We start from the raw sequence: 16,189 nt of genomic DNA, 5'->3' as shown, positions 1-16,189 counted from the left end.
ACAAGTCTACACGGACAGTGGCCACCTCTGAGGATGAGAGGGAGAGAGGGGATGGCAGGTTAGGTGACATATTCTGTCCTTCCGGATGGCTTGACCTTTTTGCCGTGAGCAAAACAAAAACAAAACTTACTTTGCACACATATAGGCGTTCTCTCCACTCAGGACATCTGGCTTCACGAAGAGCTCCAGAGCGCGCACAATATTCGCAGCTTGCTGAGAAGGACAAAAACATGGAGTGGAACAGCAGAAGAAAAAGGCTGATTCCAGAAACGCCAAATGCAAGGCCTTTTTCAGGCTGAGGCAGCAAATCACAAAACTTCACTGGCACTGGAACCGGCCTGCTCGCTGCCGCCTCGGGGGAGTCAGCATCGCAGCCCCAGGGAGGTTCATCAGGGCTGCGGCAGCGGGGCCGCCCGGAGCCTCAGATCGAGGTGGGCGGACCTGGCCGCAGCCTCGGGGGGCGGCAGAGAAAGGAAGGTGCCCCCAGAACGTGCAGCTCCTGTAGGGGAGCCGCCTCCTCGGCCCTGCCTCCCGCGTCTACGCCCCAGGGCATGAGACTGCACCGCGCCCTCTCTGTGAAAAGAGGTGCAGACAGGACGGCTTCTCCTCCGCGGCAGCAGGACTCCCAGCGCTTCTCTCCTGAGCTGTCTGAACAACACACCCCAACTGGGTGTTGTCCTTTGGGTTCTTTGCCCCCTGGCCTCCCTGTCCCCATGCAAACAGACCAGCAGGGCAGGGTCTGTACCCGGATCTCCAGCGCCACGTCCAAGTACGGGTCGTAGGTGTCGGAGACGCTCTTGCACACGGAGCACTTCACTGCGGGAGAGCGAGGAGGCGGTGGGACAGGTGCAGGGGCTCCCAGCGCACCACCCCAGGGTCCCAAGTCCTGGGTCTGGGAGGCACACCATCAGCTCACCAGCCCCCCAAGGCCCCCGTACGGAGAGAGCTCACGAGAGGCAGGGCCAGCCCACTGCGGCCCAGAGGCCAGAGGCCGGCAGCTTCCCGGCCGGGCCGGCCGCCCCAGGGCCGCTTGCTCCCACATGAAGGGCGACGGCCGCCCGTGGGGAACTCCCCCCCCCCCAGGAGTGGGGCCCACCAGCAAAGCACCAGACAGAGCCCCCAGGTATGCCCGGGTGCCAACTGGCAGCATTTCCAGTTAATACTCTACGTCTTTTTAAAATTTATTTTTACTGGAGGGACTGGGGATTGAACTCAGGACCTCATGCATGCTAAGCACGCGCTCTACCGCTGAGCTCTGCCCTTCCCGCTGGTCAACACGCTAACCCCGGACAAGAAGGGGCAGGGCAGGAGTCTCCACTTACCCCTTGATCGAAGATAGCCTCCAAAAATCTGATGGACCAAAGTAGTAGCCTGCGTCTGACGATCCAACCTGGAGAAAAGCCACGGCCTTCAGGACAGGGTGCCGAGGTGCAGCACGGTACCCCTGCCTGTCTCGTCACCCGCCAGCATGATGCATGATGCCAGGAGAGGCTGACACACTACTACCATCCCACCTGCTTGGGGGCGGCTCGGCAGATCCCCTGGCTCTGCCTGGAGATCCTCCCACATGCTCTGACCTGCGTGACCCAGTCCCCACAGCAGCCACCTTGGCCCGTGACTCCCCGTCCCTCTCCGCAGGCAACCTCACCTCCCACTTCACAGAGAGTAAGACCCAACAGACCTGTATGTCACCCGTCTCGATGACAGATGGGTCCCCCCCACCTCAGCCCCTCAGACCTGCCAGGTCACCTTCCTGAGGCCACATGCATATGCCTCTCATCTGGGGAAGGGGTGTGGGGGCCAAGTGGGACAAACCCCACCTCTGAGCCCTCTCAGCAGGACAACAGCGGTCACGGTGTGGGCCTCAGGGCCGGGCACACTTGCAGCCACACCCCAGCCCCGCTTACTAACTGGGATCTGAGGCAACGCTGGACCCAGCCTGCAGAGCCGCTCAGCAGAGCCGCAAGGTGCGCTTAGCACAGCGCCCGCACCTGTGGCTCCTCAGTCATGAGGTTCTGGAAATAACACCCCACATCTAGCCTCTGCTCCTGGTTTCGCTTGCAAACCGCTGAATTGGACCGTGACTCACTCCTCTGTAACTGCCCTGAGTCCCCAAGATCTCAGGGACATAAAAACGCAGCTGACCTTTCTGTCTGTTTATGGAGCACTGAGGCACTGCAGAGCAAGGCCCACTCCCCTGGGACGAGCCCCCCCGGCTCTGCAGATGCTCCCACCTCCTCGGCGGGCACCAGGGCTGATCCTGCCCCGGCTCCTATCTCCGTGGCAGCCGCTTCCCGCCGTCAGCAGAGCGAGACCCAGCACCTCAGTCTCGGCCTCCTGTCTCTGCAACTATTCTTGCCAGCACTGCCCAGACCCTGAGGACTCACTGGGGAATTTAACTCCCCAGTATGTGCGAGCCAACACGGGGTCACCAGATTTTTATTCTGCAAGATTAGGAAATGAAAAATCAACTGCCAGCACCTACTATTACCAGCGCTCACCAAAGGAACGAACACTGTAGCTCCAAACACTAGCAAGGACAGAACCTCAGAGCACACGGGAAGCCTCCGGGTGTGACGTGCCTGCTGAAGTCCAGGTGGCCCCCAGCTCACCGGGAGCCGGCAGAACAGGAGCAGGGGACCACTCAGGACCCGCCTGCAGGGCACTGAACAGAGACATTCAATGACCTGGAACAGGATGATAAAGCCAGGTCCAACAAGCTATCCCAAACGCTCCCACCCGAGCTGTCGTCCGGACGAAGCTGAGGGAGGGAGGGGCAAGGGGCCCCAAGGCCTGTGCGGGCAGCACTCCCGTGAGGCGAGCTCCAAAGGGTCCTGGCACCACAACGAGTCTGGGAGGCAGCCCCCAAAGGCAGCAGCTTGGGTGGAGAAGGCAGGCAGGCTCCTTGTGGGGCTGGGGGAGCTCAGGGCAGGAGAACAAAGGGGAAAACTAGCATCCTAAAAGAGAAACATAAAAATACCGAGGCCACAGCCCCTTCTGTCTCTGCAAGAAAAGCCGTCCATGTCAGCATGTGCTTTGCTGTGCGGCCAGAAGGGGGCGCCCAAAGAAAGACCCCCAGCGAACTGCCACATCCCCACCATCCTCGCCGTCAACGCAGCAAAGGTACCTTCAGGGAGAAAAGCTGAACAGATTCGAACCCCCACCTGATGAAGATCAGCCCCTGAAGTGGCACAAAGCACGAGGAGACGGCAACACAAGCTCTAGGCTGAGCCCAACCCCAAACAAGAGCTCAGGGAGGTGGGGGACCCCCGCAAACACGAAGGAGAGAAAGTTCACTGAACTCAGGAAAGGAAGGAGACTGAATTCGGAGGAGCCCAGGGGAGGAGGGACTTAAAGGGAGAGAGGGTAGGGCGCAAGAAGTGAGGGGGGAGAGCGGGGAGGGGGCGCAGCGGGGGCAGTGGCCGAGATGCAGGGCAGACGCCAGCCAGGCACCCAGAAAGGGAGGTGTACCCAAACACAGAGACCAGCACACAAGCACCGCTCCCAGGGAAGACGGTTCTCTAGGACATCAGCCCCCACCCTCTCGGCCTGCTGGTTTTCAGAATAAAGTCGTTACTCCTTGCTCCGAAAGAAAAAAAAATTCCCAGGGATTAAGACCAAAAAGGCCTTTAGCACAAGCAAAGCCAACGGCAGCATGCTTCCGCAGGGGAAAGTCACTTCCCAGTCAGGGGAGGGTCACTTTCCAATCAGCACGAGTCCCTAAGACAGACTGCTTTCCCGGGCAACAGCTGAGTGATCCTGCAAATTCCACAAAGGAAAGACCACGTTCGGTGTGTGACACCCTACTTACAATGTCTCCCCGATTTATTTTGCATATTTTCAGGCCACGACATTTAGAGCAGAGCTGGTCCAGAAGCGACAGCGTTCAGACCCCACCTGCTGGCTGTGGAAGGTGGACAAGGACGGACATTCTCCTGTCCTGCATTCCCACAGTCAGTCATGCCACAGATCCAGCCTCCGGCCATCACTGGTCAGATATCACGTATCTGGGAAAACTGGCCCCAACAGTCAGCTCCCAGACATTCCTATGAAACCATCAGGCTTCAAAGACCAGAAAAAGATCCGGAAGTCCTCTAGGTGAAAAGATCAACAACTCACAAGGCCAAGAGAACGCGACGGGCCGCAGGAGTCCGGAACCCGCGTCCTGGCCTGGGCCGTCCAGGGCCCCGGCAGGAGGAGAGCAGCCTCCAAGTACTTAACTGGGGGCTAAGACTGATGCAGAGGCAGGTGGAGGATACTAAACACTGCGTCCTACACAGAGAGAAGTAATGCGCTGAGGTTTAGGCAGGAGGGAGGAGAGGGGGTGTAAAGGACACTCTTAAAACCTGACAAACCAGATCAAAGTCCGGAAACGAGGACCAGGGCGCGAAGGGAGAGGGACAGGGCTGTCACTGGAACAAAGACTCGGGTCTTCCTAAACTGCAAAGAGCAAGTGTAAAAATAAACCAGCAAAGGAAAACCGGACAGAAAGAAGCACAGTGCGTATGCCCTGTGTAATAATCACAACATTCGGTAACCGGGCAGGGCTGAGACCACACCTCCGCCCAACAGCCACCATGAGGGGGCTGGCCTGGCCTGTGAAAGACACAGATTTTCAACTTGGCTCACAAAGCAAGACCAGACCGTAGGCAGCCTGAGTGTCTGGAGCGTGATGGACAGAGAGGACGGGGCTGGTGGAAGGAAACCTTCAGAAAAGAGGGCCTGCGCTCCTGATAGCAGCACAGAATTAAAGCCGAAAAGCATCAAACGTGACAAAGGACACTGTGTGATGCCGAGACCCACACCTCTCAGCGACAATGTCATGGTTACGAACATCCAAGCACAGCCACCTTCATGAAGAAAAGCTGCAGGAGGAGCAAGGGACAGTCGCCTGTCACGGGAGGCTGACTGTGCCCTTGTCTGCACAGAGCCTGAGGCGAGGAACAAGCAGGGACACGGGGGACGAGACGACGTGGCCCACAGCACGGACGGACACGCGCCGCCCACCCCCGCTGCACGTGCATGGGGACATCCGCACGCGGGCACCAGGTCACAAGGGAACAGCATCAAGTCCCAGAAGGGGGAATGTAAGAACCACCTCTGCTCACAGCGAGTTCAGCTGCAAACCACTAACAAAATCAACACAGAGGCCCTTCCACCTGCAGATTAGCGGAGTAACTCGGCTCCCTGGCGGGCACACCACTCACACCCTGCTTTCTCATGTCCTCACGGACGGGGACACCCTCGGGCAAGTGTCCCGCAAGCGTCCTCGCACCTGGCTCCCCTGACACGACGCCCTTATCTTTCCACCGATGTCCGCCGGGGTCTACTCCTTCCCCCGACAGCCCCAAGCCCTTCTGGCCCAGCCTCCAGAGGGTCTGGCCTAGCAGCTTGGCCTGCAGTCAGGGCAGCGACTGTCCTGGGAGCTCCCAGGCGATTCTGTCCCGCAACCAGGGCAGACCCACGCAGCCACCTGCACAGCAGGGAGGTCACAACCTGACCATCTGCCCTGCATCTGAGGCTGCCCGTGGGCGGGGAACACAGGAGATGCCCCCTGGGCTGGCTTCCTCAGGGTCCCTTCACAACAGCACTTACTATGAGACACTGTACATCCCGGCTGGTCATCTGTCTTCCCAGATTGCACTCTGGGCCCCTCCACTCAAGGCCCGCGTCTCTCCCCGGAAGCAACAGCACTGACAGATGCAGTGAGTGGCCAGAAGGACGGTGCCCGGGAGGGGACCCAGGATGTGCCCGAGGGAGGGGGCTTCCGTCCCCCCAGGGCAGGAGAGAACGCGTGACCGTGACCTCGACCATGCCAGGACCTCAGCTCAGAGGGAAACGACCCCAGGGAACCAGGGAGTCTCCTCAGGGTTTAATTACATGGGTCTCATCGGCAGAAACAGAGGTCCCCCTGTCGCGGCTATGACTCAGCCAGCTCTCCTGAAGGGCCTCCCGGGGCGGCTGCCTGGGCTGTATTTCCAGAGCCCAGACAGCACTTCCTGCCCATTTTCTTTTGTCTGAACCCACAATCCCAGGAAGGACACAAAAACATTCTTGACGGGCGCTGTTCACAGAAGGGAACACCCAGCAGCAGACTGCAGTCTGCTCCCGCATCTGTCTGAGCGCTCAGACCTCGGCGGAGTGGAGCCTCAAAAATCACAGCCTCCCCGCCCTCGCGTTTCCCCGCCTGCCTTCAAGGTCTTCCATGAAGACACAGTAAGTCCTACTGCCCGCGACCTCGGTCCCAGAAGAACAAAGAGACTTTAAAGAGACGGGAAAAGTCCCCGTCAGAGCGGAAGGCCCTGGAGGAGATCCAGGAGAGCACTTCCCTCCATGAGCTGCTGGGACAGAGGGTCACCGGTGCCAGCCCCTGGGGTCGGGGGGAAGGAGAGACCCTCTCCCGGGAAGCAGGGCGACCCTCGTGGGGGCCTCCGCTCAGGGCCCCACGCGCACGGGGGGCCCGCGCCGGGCGAGGCCGTACTTGGCACAGCCGCTCAGGCAGGCCTTCTGCATGGCGTCGATGGTGTAGCGCAGGAACTCGTGGGCGTCCTCCTGGTTCCCGAAGCGGAAGTGCCGGGCGATCTCTGGGGGAGGAGGGGGAAAGGAGGACGCATCAGCCGGCGGGCAGGGAGGGGTACCTGCCTCCCCTGCACATCCCGCCGACCCTGGCTGACCCGAGGCTAAACGGCAAACCCCTCGGGCGAGGCGAGCGAGGAAAAGGAGCCCCGCATTCACCGCCTCAGACCCGGCCACCATTCCTGCATCTCTGCACTGAGACCAAAGGGCTTAAACCCTCCGCACTGAACAGAAGCACAAATGCTGCCGGGCACAGGCACTGAGGACGGGAAACCTGCTGACTGATGAAGCCGGTTTCCCAGGAGCCAGTACAGACCACGGAGGATTACCCCACTGCAACTCACACAGGCCTCAACCCTGACCCGTCTGCAGGGGAGGGCGCAGCTCAGGGGTAGAGCGTGTGCCTAGCACGCACGAGGTCCTGGGTCCAATCCCCAGTGCTTCCATTAAAACCAAAAACCAAAAACAGCTTAAAAAAATCAGTTGTTCTCCAGATCGGGGTCACCACTGCCCTGCCACAAGTCCCCCAGGACCGGCCCACAGGACCGGCTTTAGTCCACTCCGCCCTGTACGCTGAGTTATGGGGACGTGAAGCCTTAGGCTCCCCAGCTCCACCCCTCCCACCCCCCAGCACCCACTCCCCAAAGCCACTCTTACTTCTCAGGTCCCGGATGAAGGACACGGGCTTGATGGCGTTGCCGCTGTTGGCGAAGGCTTGGATGATGTGGTTTTGCATGACACACAGCATACAGAAGCTGCCCTGGTGACCTGTAGGCACAGATGAGGCGGTCACTTTAGAGCAGGTGGCGACCCGCACCTCCAGCACAGCGGAGGGGAGCCCGGGCCGGAAGGGCAGCCGCGGATGCGAGGGGCTGAGGGACGCCAGCCCGGCCTGAGCCTTGCCTGCCCGACGGCACCTGGGAACCGTTCCCTCCACTGGCAGGCACTCACCGCGACCCAGCCCCAGCCCCACCAGTCTAAGTTTCAAAACGCAGCACAGAACAATGTTTTCTCTGATTTCCAAGTTGCATCACGTGGTCAACAGGCTCGACTGTTCAGGGCTTACTGACACCCCCTTAGCCCGCTCTTCAGCGTGGGAACCTCTGCTCTGCTGCTTCCACGAGACACCAGGACCCGGACAGCTCCGGGGAGACCCCAGGGCACGGGGTCTTTGGGGGCTCATGGGCTCCATCTGGAGTATGGGCAGTGCCCCAAGCGACCCCAGATGACACCTAAATGGCGGGGACGTGTTCACAAAGCCCAGCAGCTGCTGACGGAGCGCCCAGGCTGCAGCCCAGCACCCCAGCTGGGGATGAACTATTTGTGCCTTGCAGGCGGTAGGCCAGACAGTGCTGGGTTCCCGCCTCTCCTCACAAGTACGAACTCTTTAACGCAGAGAAGTGTGGAGACTACACCCCACTGTAGCCGATTTTTAAGTCAAGTGCTGGTGTGATAATTGAACTCCTCTCTCAACCTCTCAAACCCCATTCTCCATGCCCTTCATCAGCAGTGGCCACTCTGCCCAGTTAGGCCACCACGGCTCCCTTTCATGTATTTGCTGTACCGCACACATGGCTCTCACGAGGATGCACAGCGCCGCAGCAGCAAATTTAAGCTGACTTTTTATGACCTGTAACGACCTGCTCTTTAATCCGCCCTCTAGACCACAGGGCTCCCTGCTCACGCACATGGACCCTTCCCTTTCCCTGCCGCCACAGACCGCTGCGGTGAAGGGTCCTGTCCCCGGCCCCTTGTGCGTGTGAACTTCTTGAAGGCACACACCTACGAGGTAAAGTTTCCAGGCCCACGGGCAAGCGCATCTTTAGCGCTGCAAGATGCTGTAGTCTCGTATACAGAGCACCACCTTCCCAAACAGGCCCAGCTTCTAACACAAAGTCCCCCACAAACCAATGATGCTCCCCCGAACACTGCTGATACGCAGCTACTCGGACCTGTCTCAAAGTAAGAAACCAAACAGCATGCAGCCCGTTCACCTCATGCACATAAAAACGCCAGTGTCTGCAAACAAAAAGGAATACAACTTGGCAGATGCAGAGAAACTGGAACCCCCGTGTGCTGTCGGCGGGCATATAAAATGGGGCCGCCGCTGTGGAGAACACTATGGCAGTCCCTCAAAAAATTAAAAGTAGAGTTCCCATGTAATCCAGCAGTTCCTCCTCTGGGTAAACACCTAAAAGCACTGAAAGCAGAGTCTCAAAGAGATATTTGTACACCCAAATTCACAGCATTACTCTCAAGAGCTAAAATGCAGAAGCAACTCAAGTGGCCCATCGATAGATGAATGAATTCAAACGTGCTCTCTACATAAAATGGCACATTATTCAGCCTTAAAAAAGAAAGGGCACCTGACACCTGCTACGACAAAGAGGCCCTCTGAGGCCCCGCGCTTGGTGAAGCCAGTCGCAGAAGGACACGTGCTGTGCAGCTGCACTCACACGAGGTCCTTGGAGGAGTCAGATTCGCAGACAGAAAGCGGGATGGACAGTCCCAAGGGTGGTGGGAGCGGGGCTAGCGTCTAATGGGCGCAGACTTCCAGGCTGAAGAAGTTCTAGAGATGCACGTGGCGATGGCCGCACAACAAGGCGAAGGTACGTAACGCTGCTGGGCTGGACGTTTAAGACGGCAAATTTTGTTACTTGCACTCACCGTGATACTAAGAAAAATTGTTTTTAAAAAATGCTGTTATTTACACAAAAATTTCTTCTTGGAGGGATATGAAAAAAACTGTGCATGTGATTAATGCCTTTACATAAAGGGGAGGCTTTTATTTTTCATTTTAGAGTTCTCTCAACCCTTCTAACTGTACCCATTGGTTGCTTTTATTTTTCAAAGGGCAATAATTGCGGAGGGGGCTCAAATTTAGGCAAAACACTGACGTTACTTAAGACAACAAACACAACCCTCTAACAAATGTTAAACAGACACAATCTAATTCATGTTAAAATATTACTATAAAAATTATGTGGAAATTAAGCCTCTGATCATTACGTAAAACACTGAGACGTTTACCCTAATAAATCATCACTCTTAAATAGGGCAGGTCAACAATTTCAGCCAGAAATACCTGACACAGGATTCCCCGAATCCCTGGAAATATGCGAGATTAACTTAAGCGGCACGTGGACACTTCCTTCAGGTAATTTAGAAAAACATGACATAAAAGTCTCATCCATGACTTCTAGGACATAGCTGATTAACCTTGGGGGCGACTGTACTAAAGGACAGGGTTTAACCCAACCGGACACTTGACACACAGTGTTTATTTTCTAAATAGATCCTGGAGCAGAAGTGGTCCAGGCGACACAGCAGACCCTCGTCCCATCCAAGCGATATTCTCCTGGATGCTCGAGAATCTTCAAACAGCAAATTCAAGGGGGAAGAGGACAGCCTGGGCCACCTGGGGGTCACGTGGGGACCTAGCAGGGTGCAGGGAAAAAAATACTGAAACTTCTCTGGATGTGTTTTACTCTAAAAAAGCTAAGGAATTACAGCTTACTGACACCTGAGTGACACAGAGCGACACTGGACCTCCCTGGGGTCGGCCTGTGACGCTCACAGGAAGGGGGCCACTCCCAACGCGTGCGTCTGCCCCCCAGACACTACAGTGCACGTGCACCGGGTTATAAGGATTTACAGACGTTAACCTACTTTTAACTAAATGAACCCTCACAAAGTTGGGAACGGCTCAAAGATTCCTGCAGAGACGCCCAGGGAGCAAGGAAACAGCAGAGAGGACCTCACCGCCAACACCGCGAGACAAAAAACAAAGAGAACCGAGTTGAATCTTCGTATGAGTTCACCCAAAACAACCTCAGCATCACCAAGGAGCTTCACAACCAGCTTCATCTCAGAAGGAGGCGCTAGACCTGGATGCACTAACCTGGGCCGCCTCCTCTGCTTCTTGAACCCATTATAATTACAAGACATGTAAGATACTGTTTTCCATCTAAAACAAAGGACACAAGTGAACTTATCTACAGAACAGAGAGAGACTCACAGACTTAGAGAACAACTTACGGTTACCAGTGGGTCAGGTGAGTGGGAAGGAAACAATGGGAATTCGAAAACTGCACCTCTTGGGAGGGATGGAAATGTGAGCTGTCTTGCCTGTGGCGGTGGTTTCACGGGTGCACACATCTAGCAAAACTCATCAAATTGTGCATCTGAAATGTGTATAATTTACTGTACAGGAACCACACCACAATAAAGGTGTTAAAAAAAAAAGAAAAGAGAAAAAAAGTTAAAAAAAAAGATACTGGTTTCCACAGCACGGCCTTCTTTCACTCTTTTCTGCTTTTTTCTTTCCTTTATTCTTTTTTTTTAAATAATATCCCTGAACATATGATACAATCCCAGACTTTGATCACAACCATGTTCCCGCCTCTGGTTCTACCGATTTCTAATTATTTACCAACTTTCAAAAGTCTTTGTTTTCTTTTCTTAAGTTTTATCACATATAGCTACACTGAAATACCAAACTGTCTTGTCTGTCCTTCAGCTCTGTAGGGAGGAATCCATGCTGTCTGCAGCCATCCAGGCCTTTCTCGCTCAGTCCACGCTGTCATTCAGACTCTCCCTCCCGCCGCATGCTGCTCTACCACGTGCCTACGAAATTCGGGTATCTGTCCCGTTGACGGGCACCTAGGTTCAGTTTTCTGCTGCAGACGCTGTCACACAGGTGTCCCGGTACACGAGCAGCAGAGCTTTTCTGCAGAAGAACTGCTGGGTACAGATCACAAGAAAGATAACACCAGGCTGTCTTCCAGGGTGGCCGTGCTGACTCAGGCCTGGAGGTCACGAAGAACCTTGCTGCCTTCCATTCCCTCCGACCTTTGGTCTGGGCAGACTTTGGAGTCATCATTGGTTACAAAGGTGGAGGGTGGTTCTGATGCGTCTCCCAGTTACTAGGTGACTGGCGACCGCCGCCTCAGCTTCCTGACTGTGAGGGTCGTCTTCCACAAAGTGCCTGCTCCTCCCGTGTATCTGTTCGATACATGGCTGCCTTTTCCTTGTGGATCTGTGGTTCTTTATATATTCTTGATGTCAGTCCTTTGTTGTTTGTGCCCCAGGTTTCATCTCCCCATTTGTAGTTCCCTGTTTGTCTTTTGTTTTTTCATGAACAGAAGTTCTTAATTTTCATGCAGCTGAATTTATCCATCTTTTTCTTTTGTGGTTTGTGCCTTCCGAGTCTCATTCAAGACATCTCCCAACCCAGGGTCAGAAAGATATTTGCTCACGTTTGTCATAAAAGCATGGTTTTTACTCCTGATACTAAGTTTTTAACCCATTTTCTGGTGTGAGCATGCTGTGACATGGGTAGGCTATCTCATTTTTTCCATACGTAAGTCCTACATATTTCTCCCCCAAGTTCCATTTATTTAAAATAGGAGACACATGTATACATGAAAAACTGATATGAAATGCCACGCTTTCATGTGTGCACGGCCCACCCCGCCGCGCTCACACTCCCAGCCTCAAGTGTGCACAGCCCGCCCTACCTCATTCACACTCCCAGCCCCACTTGTGCACGGCCTGCCTCGCTGTGCTCACACTCCCGGCCCTGCGTGTGCACAGCCCGCCCCGCCCCGCCGTGCTCACTCCCGGCCCCGCGTGTGCACGGCCCGCCCCGCCCCACCCCACCGCGCTCACTCCCGGCCCCGCGTGTGCACGGCCCGCCCTGCTCCACTCACACTCACAGCCGCGCGTGGGCACGGCCCGCCCCGCCCCGCCGCGCTCACTCCCGGCCCCGCGTGTGCACGGCCCGGCCCCGCCCCGCCGCGCTCACTCCCGGCCCCGCGTGTGCACGGCCCGGCCCCGCCCCGCCGCGCTCACTCCCGGCCCTGCGTGTGCACAGCCCGCCCCGCCCCGCCGCGCTCACTCCCGGCCCCGCGTGTGCACGGCCCGCCCCGCCCCACCCCACCGCGCTCACTCCCGGCCCCGCGTGTGCACGGCCCGCCCTGCTCCACTCACACTCACAGCCGCGCGTGGGCACGGCCCGCCCCGCCCCACCGCACTCACTCCAGGCCCCGCGTGTGCACGGCCCGGCCCCGCCCCGCCGCGCTCACTCCCGGCCCCGCGTGTGCACGGCCCGCCCCGCCCCGCCGCGCTCACACTCACAGCCGCGCGTGTGCTCCCTGGAGAGCAGGTAGTTGGCCAGGGGTGGCGTGTAGGTCAAGCACTGCACCGTCGAGTTGAGGAAGCAGGTGTTCCCGAGGTTGTGCAGCCCCGCGCCCACGCGGTACACGCGCCCCCAGCGCAGCGACAGCCGCTCCCCGGGGAAAAGCACCTTCTGCGGGGCGGGGACGCCATCGCTGCCGCTCTCGGAAGCGTGCTCGCCGCCTGGGGGAGACAGGGACAGGGGGGAGGTCAGGACGCCGCAGGTCCACGCACACTCGGCGCGCACTGGCTCAGGCGCGGCCTCCGAGGGTAACTGAGGTCCCACTGCGGAAGTTCTAGAAAGCCTGTCCGTGGTTCTTCCTGACTGCCTGGGTCGAGAACTCAGGGACCCTGTGTCAGAGGACAAGGTTCCGAGACAGAGCAGCTGGAGGAACCTGGCCCCTGCGCTCAACTCACCCCTTCCTCCTCCTCGTTTCCCAGCCCAGCTCTCAAGCCTCTTAACACACAGGCGCCTAAGAGCCTCTAAGGACACAGAGCTCTTCCTTAACACCCCCTCCTGTAGCATCACTTCTGTACCTAAAACCTACGGACCCAGCCAGCATTCACAGCTGACCACACTCTGGTTTTGTTCCTACTCATCAGTCAACGTCTCGTCCGTCCACTTGCTCAGCACCCAGGGAGGCCCTTTCTCCAGCGCACGAAGCGTCTGTACCCTGTCTCCTGGCCGGCGGCTCATCCCCACTCCTGTGGCAGGCGGCCCCCTCGGTCCTGGGATTCAGCAGCACATATTTGCTCTTCAGGGACTCCAGCTGGTAGGAGAAACTCTTGCTGGCCGGCTCGAACTCAAGCTTCTGCAGAAGGACCTTCTTGGCAGAGGAGGCCAGAAGCTTCCCCAGCTCCCCCTCATCAGCCGAGTCCTTGCGGCCAGGCTTCAGGGCCTCCTTCAACTTGTCGACAATGGGCATGGTGCATCACTGTGGGGACAGAAGGAACAGAGTGACAGGTGGCCGGTGCCGGGAACAGGGCATCCTCTCCCTGACAGCTCCCTCTGGGTCCTTACAGATGCAGCCCACCACAAAAGTGTCTCTGGGTCAGCTGCCACCCCTACAAAGGAAGGGTAACACATGGAGACGGTACTGCTCCCTGGGACCGAGCAGCATCTCTGCCCACCCTCTCAAACAGACAAGTGCCTCTAAGCAGGCAGAAGCTGCATTAAGGAGGCCAGACCCTCGCAGCAGCGGCGTCTCTTCGACCGATGTCACCAAGTGACCCCGGACACCACACTTGGTGTGATTTCCTTCTAGAGGCTACCAAGTGGTCCTAACACCTGCTCAAAATCAGGGAAACACTAATCCTCGCGAGACACTCGGGTCGCACACACAAATCCACTTAAAGGAATCTGCGTGGCGCATGAGGTAAGGACACTTCTCTGTTCACACCCACATTCAAAACGAAGGCCACAGCCCTCACGTGGCCTCTGACCACGTGAAATGAACCTGGTCCAAACTGAGATGTGCTGAGACTGTAAAACACACACGGGATTCTGAAGACTCAGTTTGAGTACATAAAATGCCTCAGTAATTTTAAGACTGCTTATATGCCGAAATGGTAATACTCACACGTACTGGGTTAAATGAAATATATTATGAAAATTAATCTCACTTGCTTCTTTTTATTTTTAATGTGGCTGCTGTAAGACTAAATTATACTTGTAGCTTGTGCTATTGGATGGTGCTTGTACAGATTATTATTTTTTTTAAGTGAGGGAGGAGAGAAAAGACAGCAACAGGACTAGAACAGTAGTCACAAGTCACCTAAACTGAAGCAAACGGGCGGGTTGGGGCAGGTGGGGGGCGTGGCGGCAGCTCCAGCCTCTGGAACGTGGCAGGTCTGGGTAATTCCATCACCAATTAGCTATAAACTCCAAGGACAATGACTGTGACTGCTGGAGACCATTCCTTATGAAATAGGAACAAACAGCATCAAAGGTGGCTGTGGGTTAACAGGAAGACAGGCACCGGGTGAGTGCTGAGTGCTGCCTGCGGAAGAGTCACTGAGTGAGAGACCTGACACCAGGGGGGCCCCCGTGCAGAAACTGTAGCAAACCGGAAACCCCCAGCACCTCTGACTGCAGCAACTGTATCTACTTCTCTTCCCCACCCACAAGCTCTCAACTCGACCATCCAGCCAAAGCTCAAGGACCATCTGAGCCACATTAGAAAACTACGTTCCTGAAACAGCTCACTCCCATCAGAAAAATGGAGACTCCCTCAGGGATGCGGTCTCTGGCCTGACCCGGTTCTTCAGGTGCACACAAAACTCTGCTCAAGTGGAAGGACCACCCCCAGCACCTCTTATTAAACCATCCAAACTTATGGTTAGGGGGCATCTAATTCTGTACGTGGATCAAATTTTTCTACAAAAACTTCTGTAAAGAATAGACATGTAAAAAACTTACTTTTAAGAAAGCAAGCACAAGTTCTTTGACATGAAAAAAATAAAGAACATTTCCCAAGGGGGATCACCTAAGAGTTCTCACCAACCGAACAATGGCTGCTGGGCCACCTGCGGGTACCTCGAGGGAAGGAAGACACACAGCAGCCTGTGCGGGCTTACCTGGGGTGTCTGAACTTGGGCGAGCCGTTCCTGCAGCATGGGGTCAGGTCCCTGGCCAGACTGGGCAGGTGGGGTGCCAGACCCTCAAATTCCCGTGCTCCCCAGGTTTGGCCCGTTAAATTGCCAAAACCACAGGCGTGTGGTCCAGAACAGGCGTGTGGTCCAGAATCTGTGGGATGAACAGAGCATCACATGAGGCCAGCTCTTGTCCCACTGTTTCATCAGCCCACTCCCTGGACACGGAGTAGGAAGGCCACCCATCTACAGGGAACAGTCAGCATTCAGGATGAAGGAACAGCAGTAGGAAGTGTGGAGAACTGAGCTAACTCGCTACAGACAATTTCGGTGGACATGATGTGAAAACACTAACCTTTGCTCCATATCTTAACTTTCATACCAGCAACAAGCCCAGTGAACAAAGATCTCCCCACACCAGCCAGTCAACTCTGGTCTAAGTCGCATTTGCGAGGTCTACTAGATAACAGATAATACTCTCCAGCTTCCAGATTTCATGAGCCACTAAGATTTTCCCAAAAAAAGAAAATCGAAGGCGAGATGAGAGTTGCCAAATTTTCACTATTTTAAGTCTGGGTTTTTTTTTTTCTTTAATTACTATCCACAATCACTATGATTACAGAAAATTAGGCACTTAAAACCTTTTTAACTGGAAAAACGTCCACACAAAATGGAGAGAGAACAGCTCCCTTAATCAGTGTCAATAATCTCTGCGCAGGACCTCTCCTGTCCCCACCTGACTTTACCACAAGGTTCAGCTATATCACGTCTGACGTCCATAAATCAAAGCACATTGACTCCGAGGGTTTAAAAAAGGCATAGTGAACATATTAGAATGAAGGCC

At 55.9% G+C, this 16,189-nt stretch overlaps 1 protein-coding gene across 5 annotated transcripts in view; it reads right to left on the bottom strand.

The window, feature by feature from the left end:
• USP36 (ubiquitin specific peptidase 36) overlaps positions 1-16,189 on the bottom strand; it is a 33,413-nt gene that overhangs the window by 15,706 nt on the left and 1,518 nt on the right. For 2 of the 5 annotated variants that reach the window (XM_031469224.2, XM_064495442.1), the window contains exons 2-9: positions 15,331-15,499; positions 13,427-13,688; positions 12,715-12,936; positions 7,234-7,344; positions 6,482-6,584; positions 1,323-1,390; positions 746-816; positions 131-213 (exon numbers count right to left, since the gene is read on the bottom strand). In XM_031469224.2, the coding sequence (XP_031325084.2) occupies positions 131-213; positions 746-816; positions 1,323-1,390; positions 6,482-6,584; positions 7,234-7,344; positions 12,715-12,936; positions 13,427-13,679 (911 nt within the window). In that variant the 5' untranslated portion in view covers positions 13,680-13,688; positions 15,331-15,499. Of the gene's footprint in view, positions 1-130; positions 214-745; positions 817-1,322; positions 1,391-6,481; positions 6,585-7,233; positions 7,345-10,614; positions 10,797-12,293; positions 12,299-12,714; positions 12,937-13,426; positions 13,689-14,528; positions 14,673-15,330; positions 15,500-16,189 lie in introns of those variants that run through there. The other 3 variants (XM_064495443.1, XM_064495444.1, XM_064495445.1) reach the window with 3 other exon arrangements.

The sequence above is a fragment of the Camelus dromedarius genome, chromosome 16, assembly GCF_036321535.1.
Source record: "Camelus dromedarius isolate mCamDro1 chromosome 16, mCamDro1.pat, whole genome shotgun sequence".
NCBI lineage: Eukaryota > Metazoa > Chordata > Mammalia > Artiodactyla > Camelidae > Camelus > Camelus dromedarius.
The sequence above is the reverse complement of the archived record's forward strand: the minus strand, read 5'-3'. Positions and strand labels throughout refer to the sequence as shown.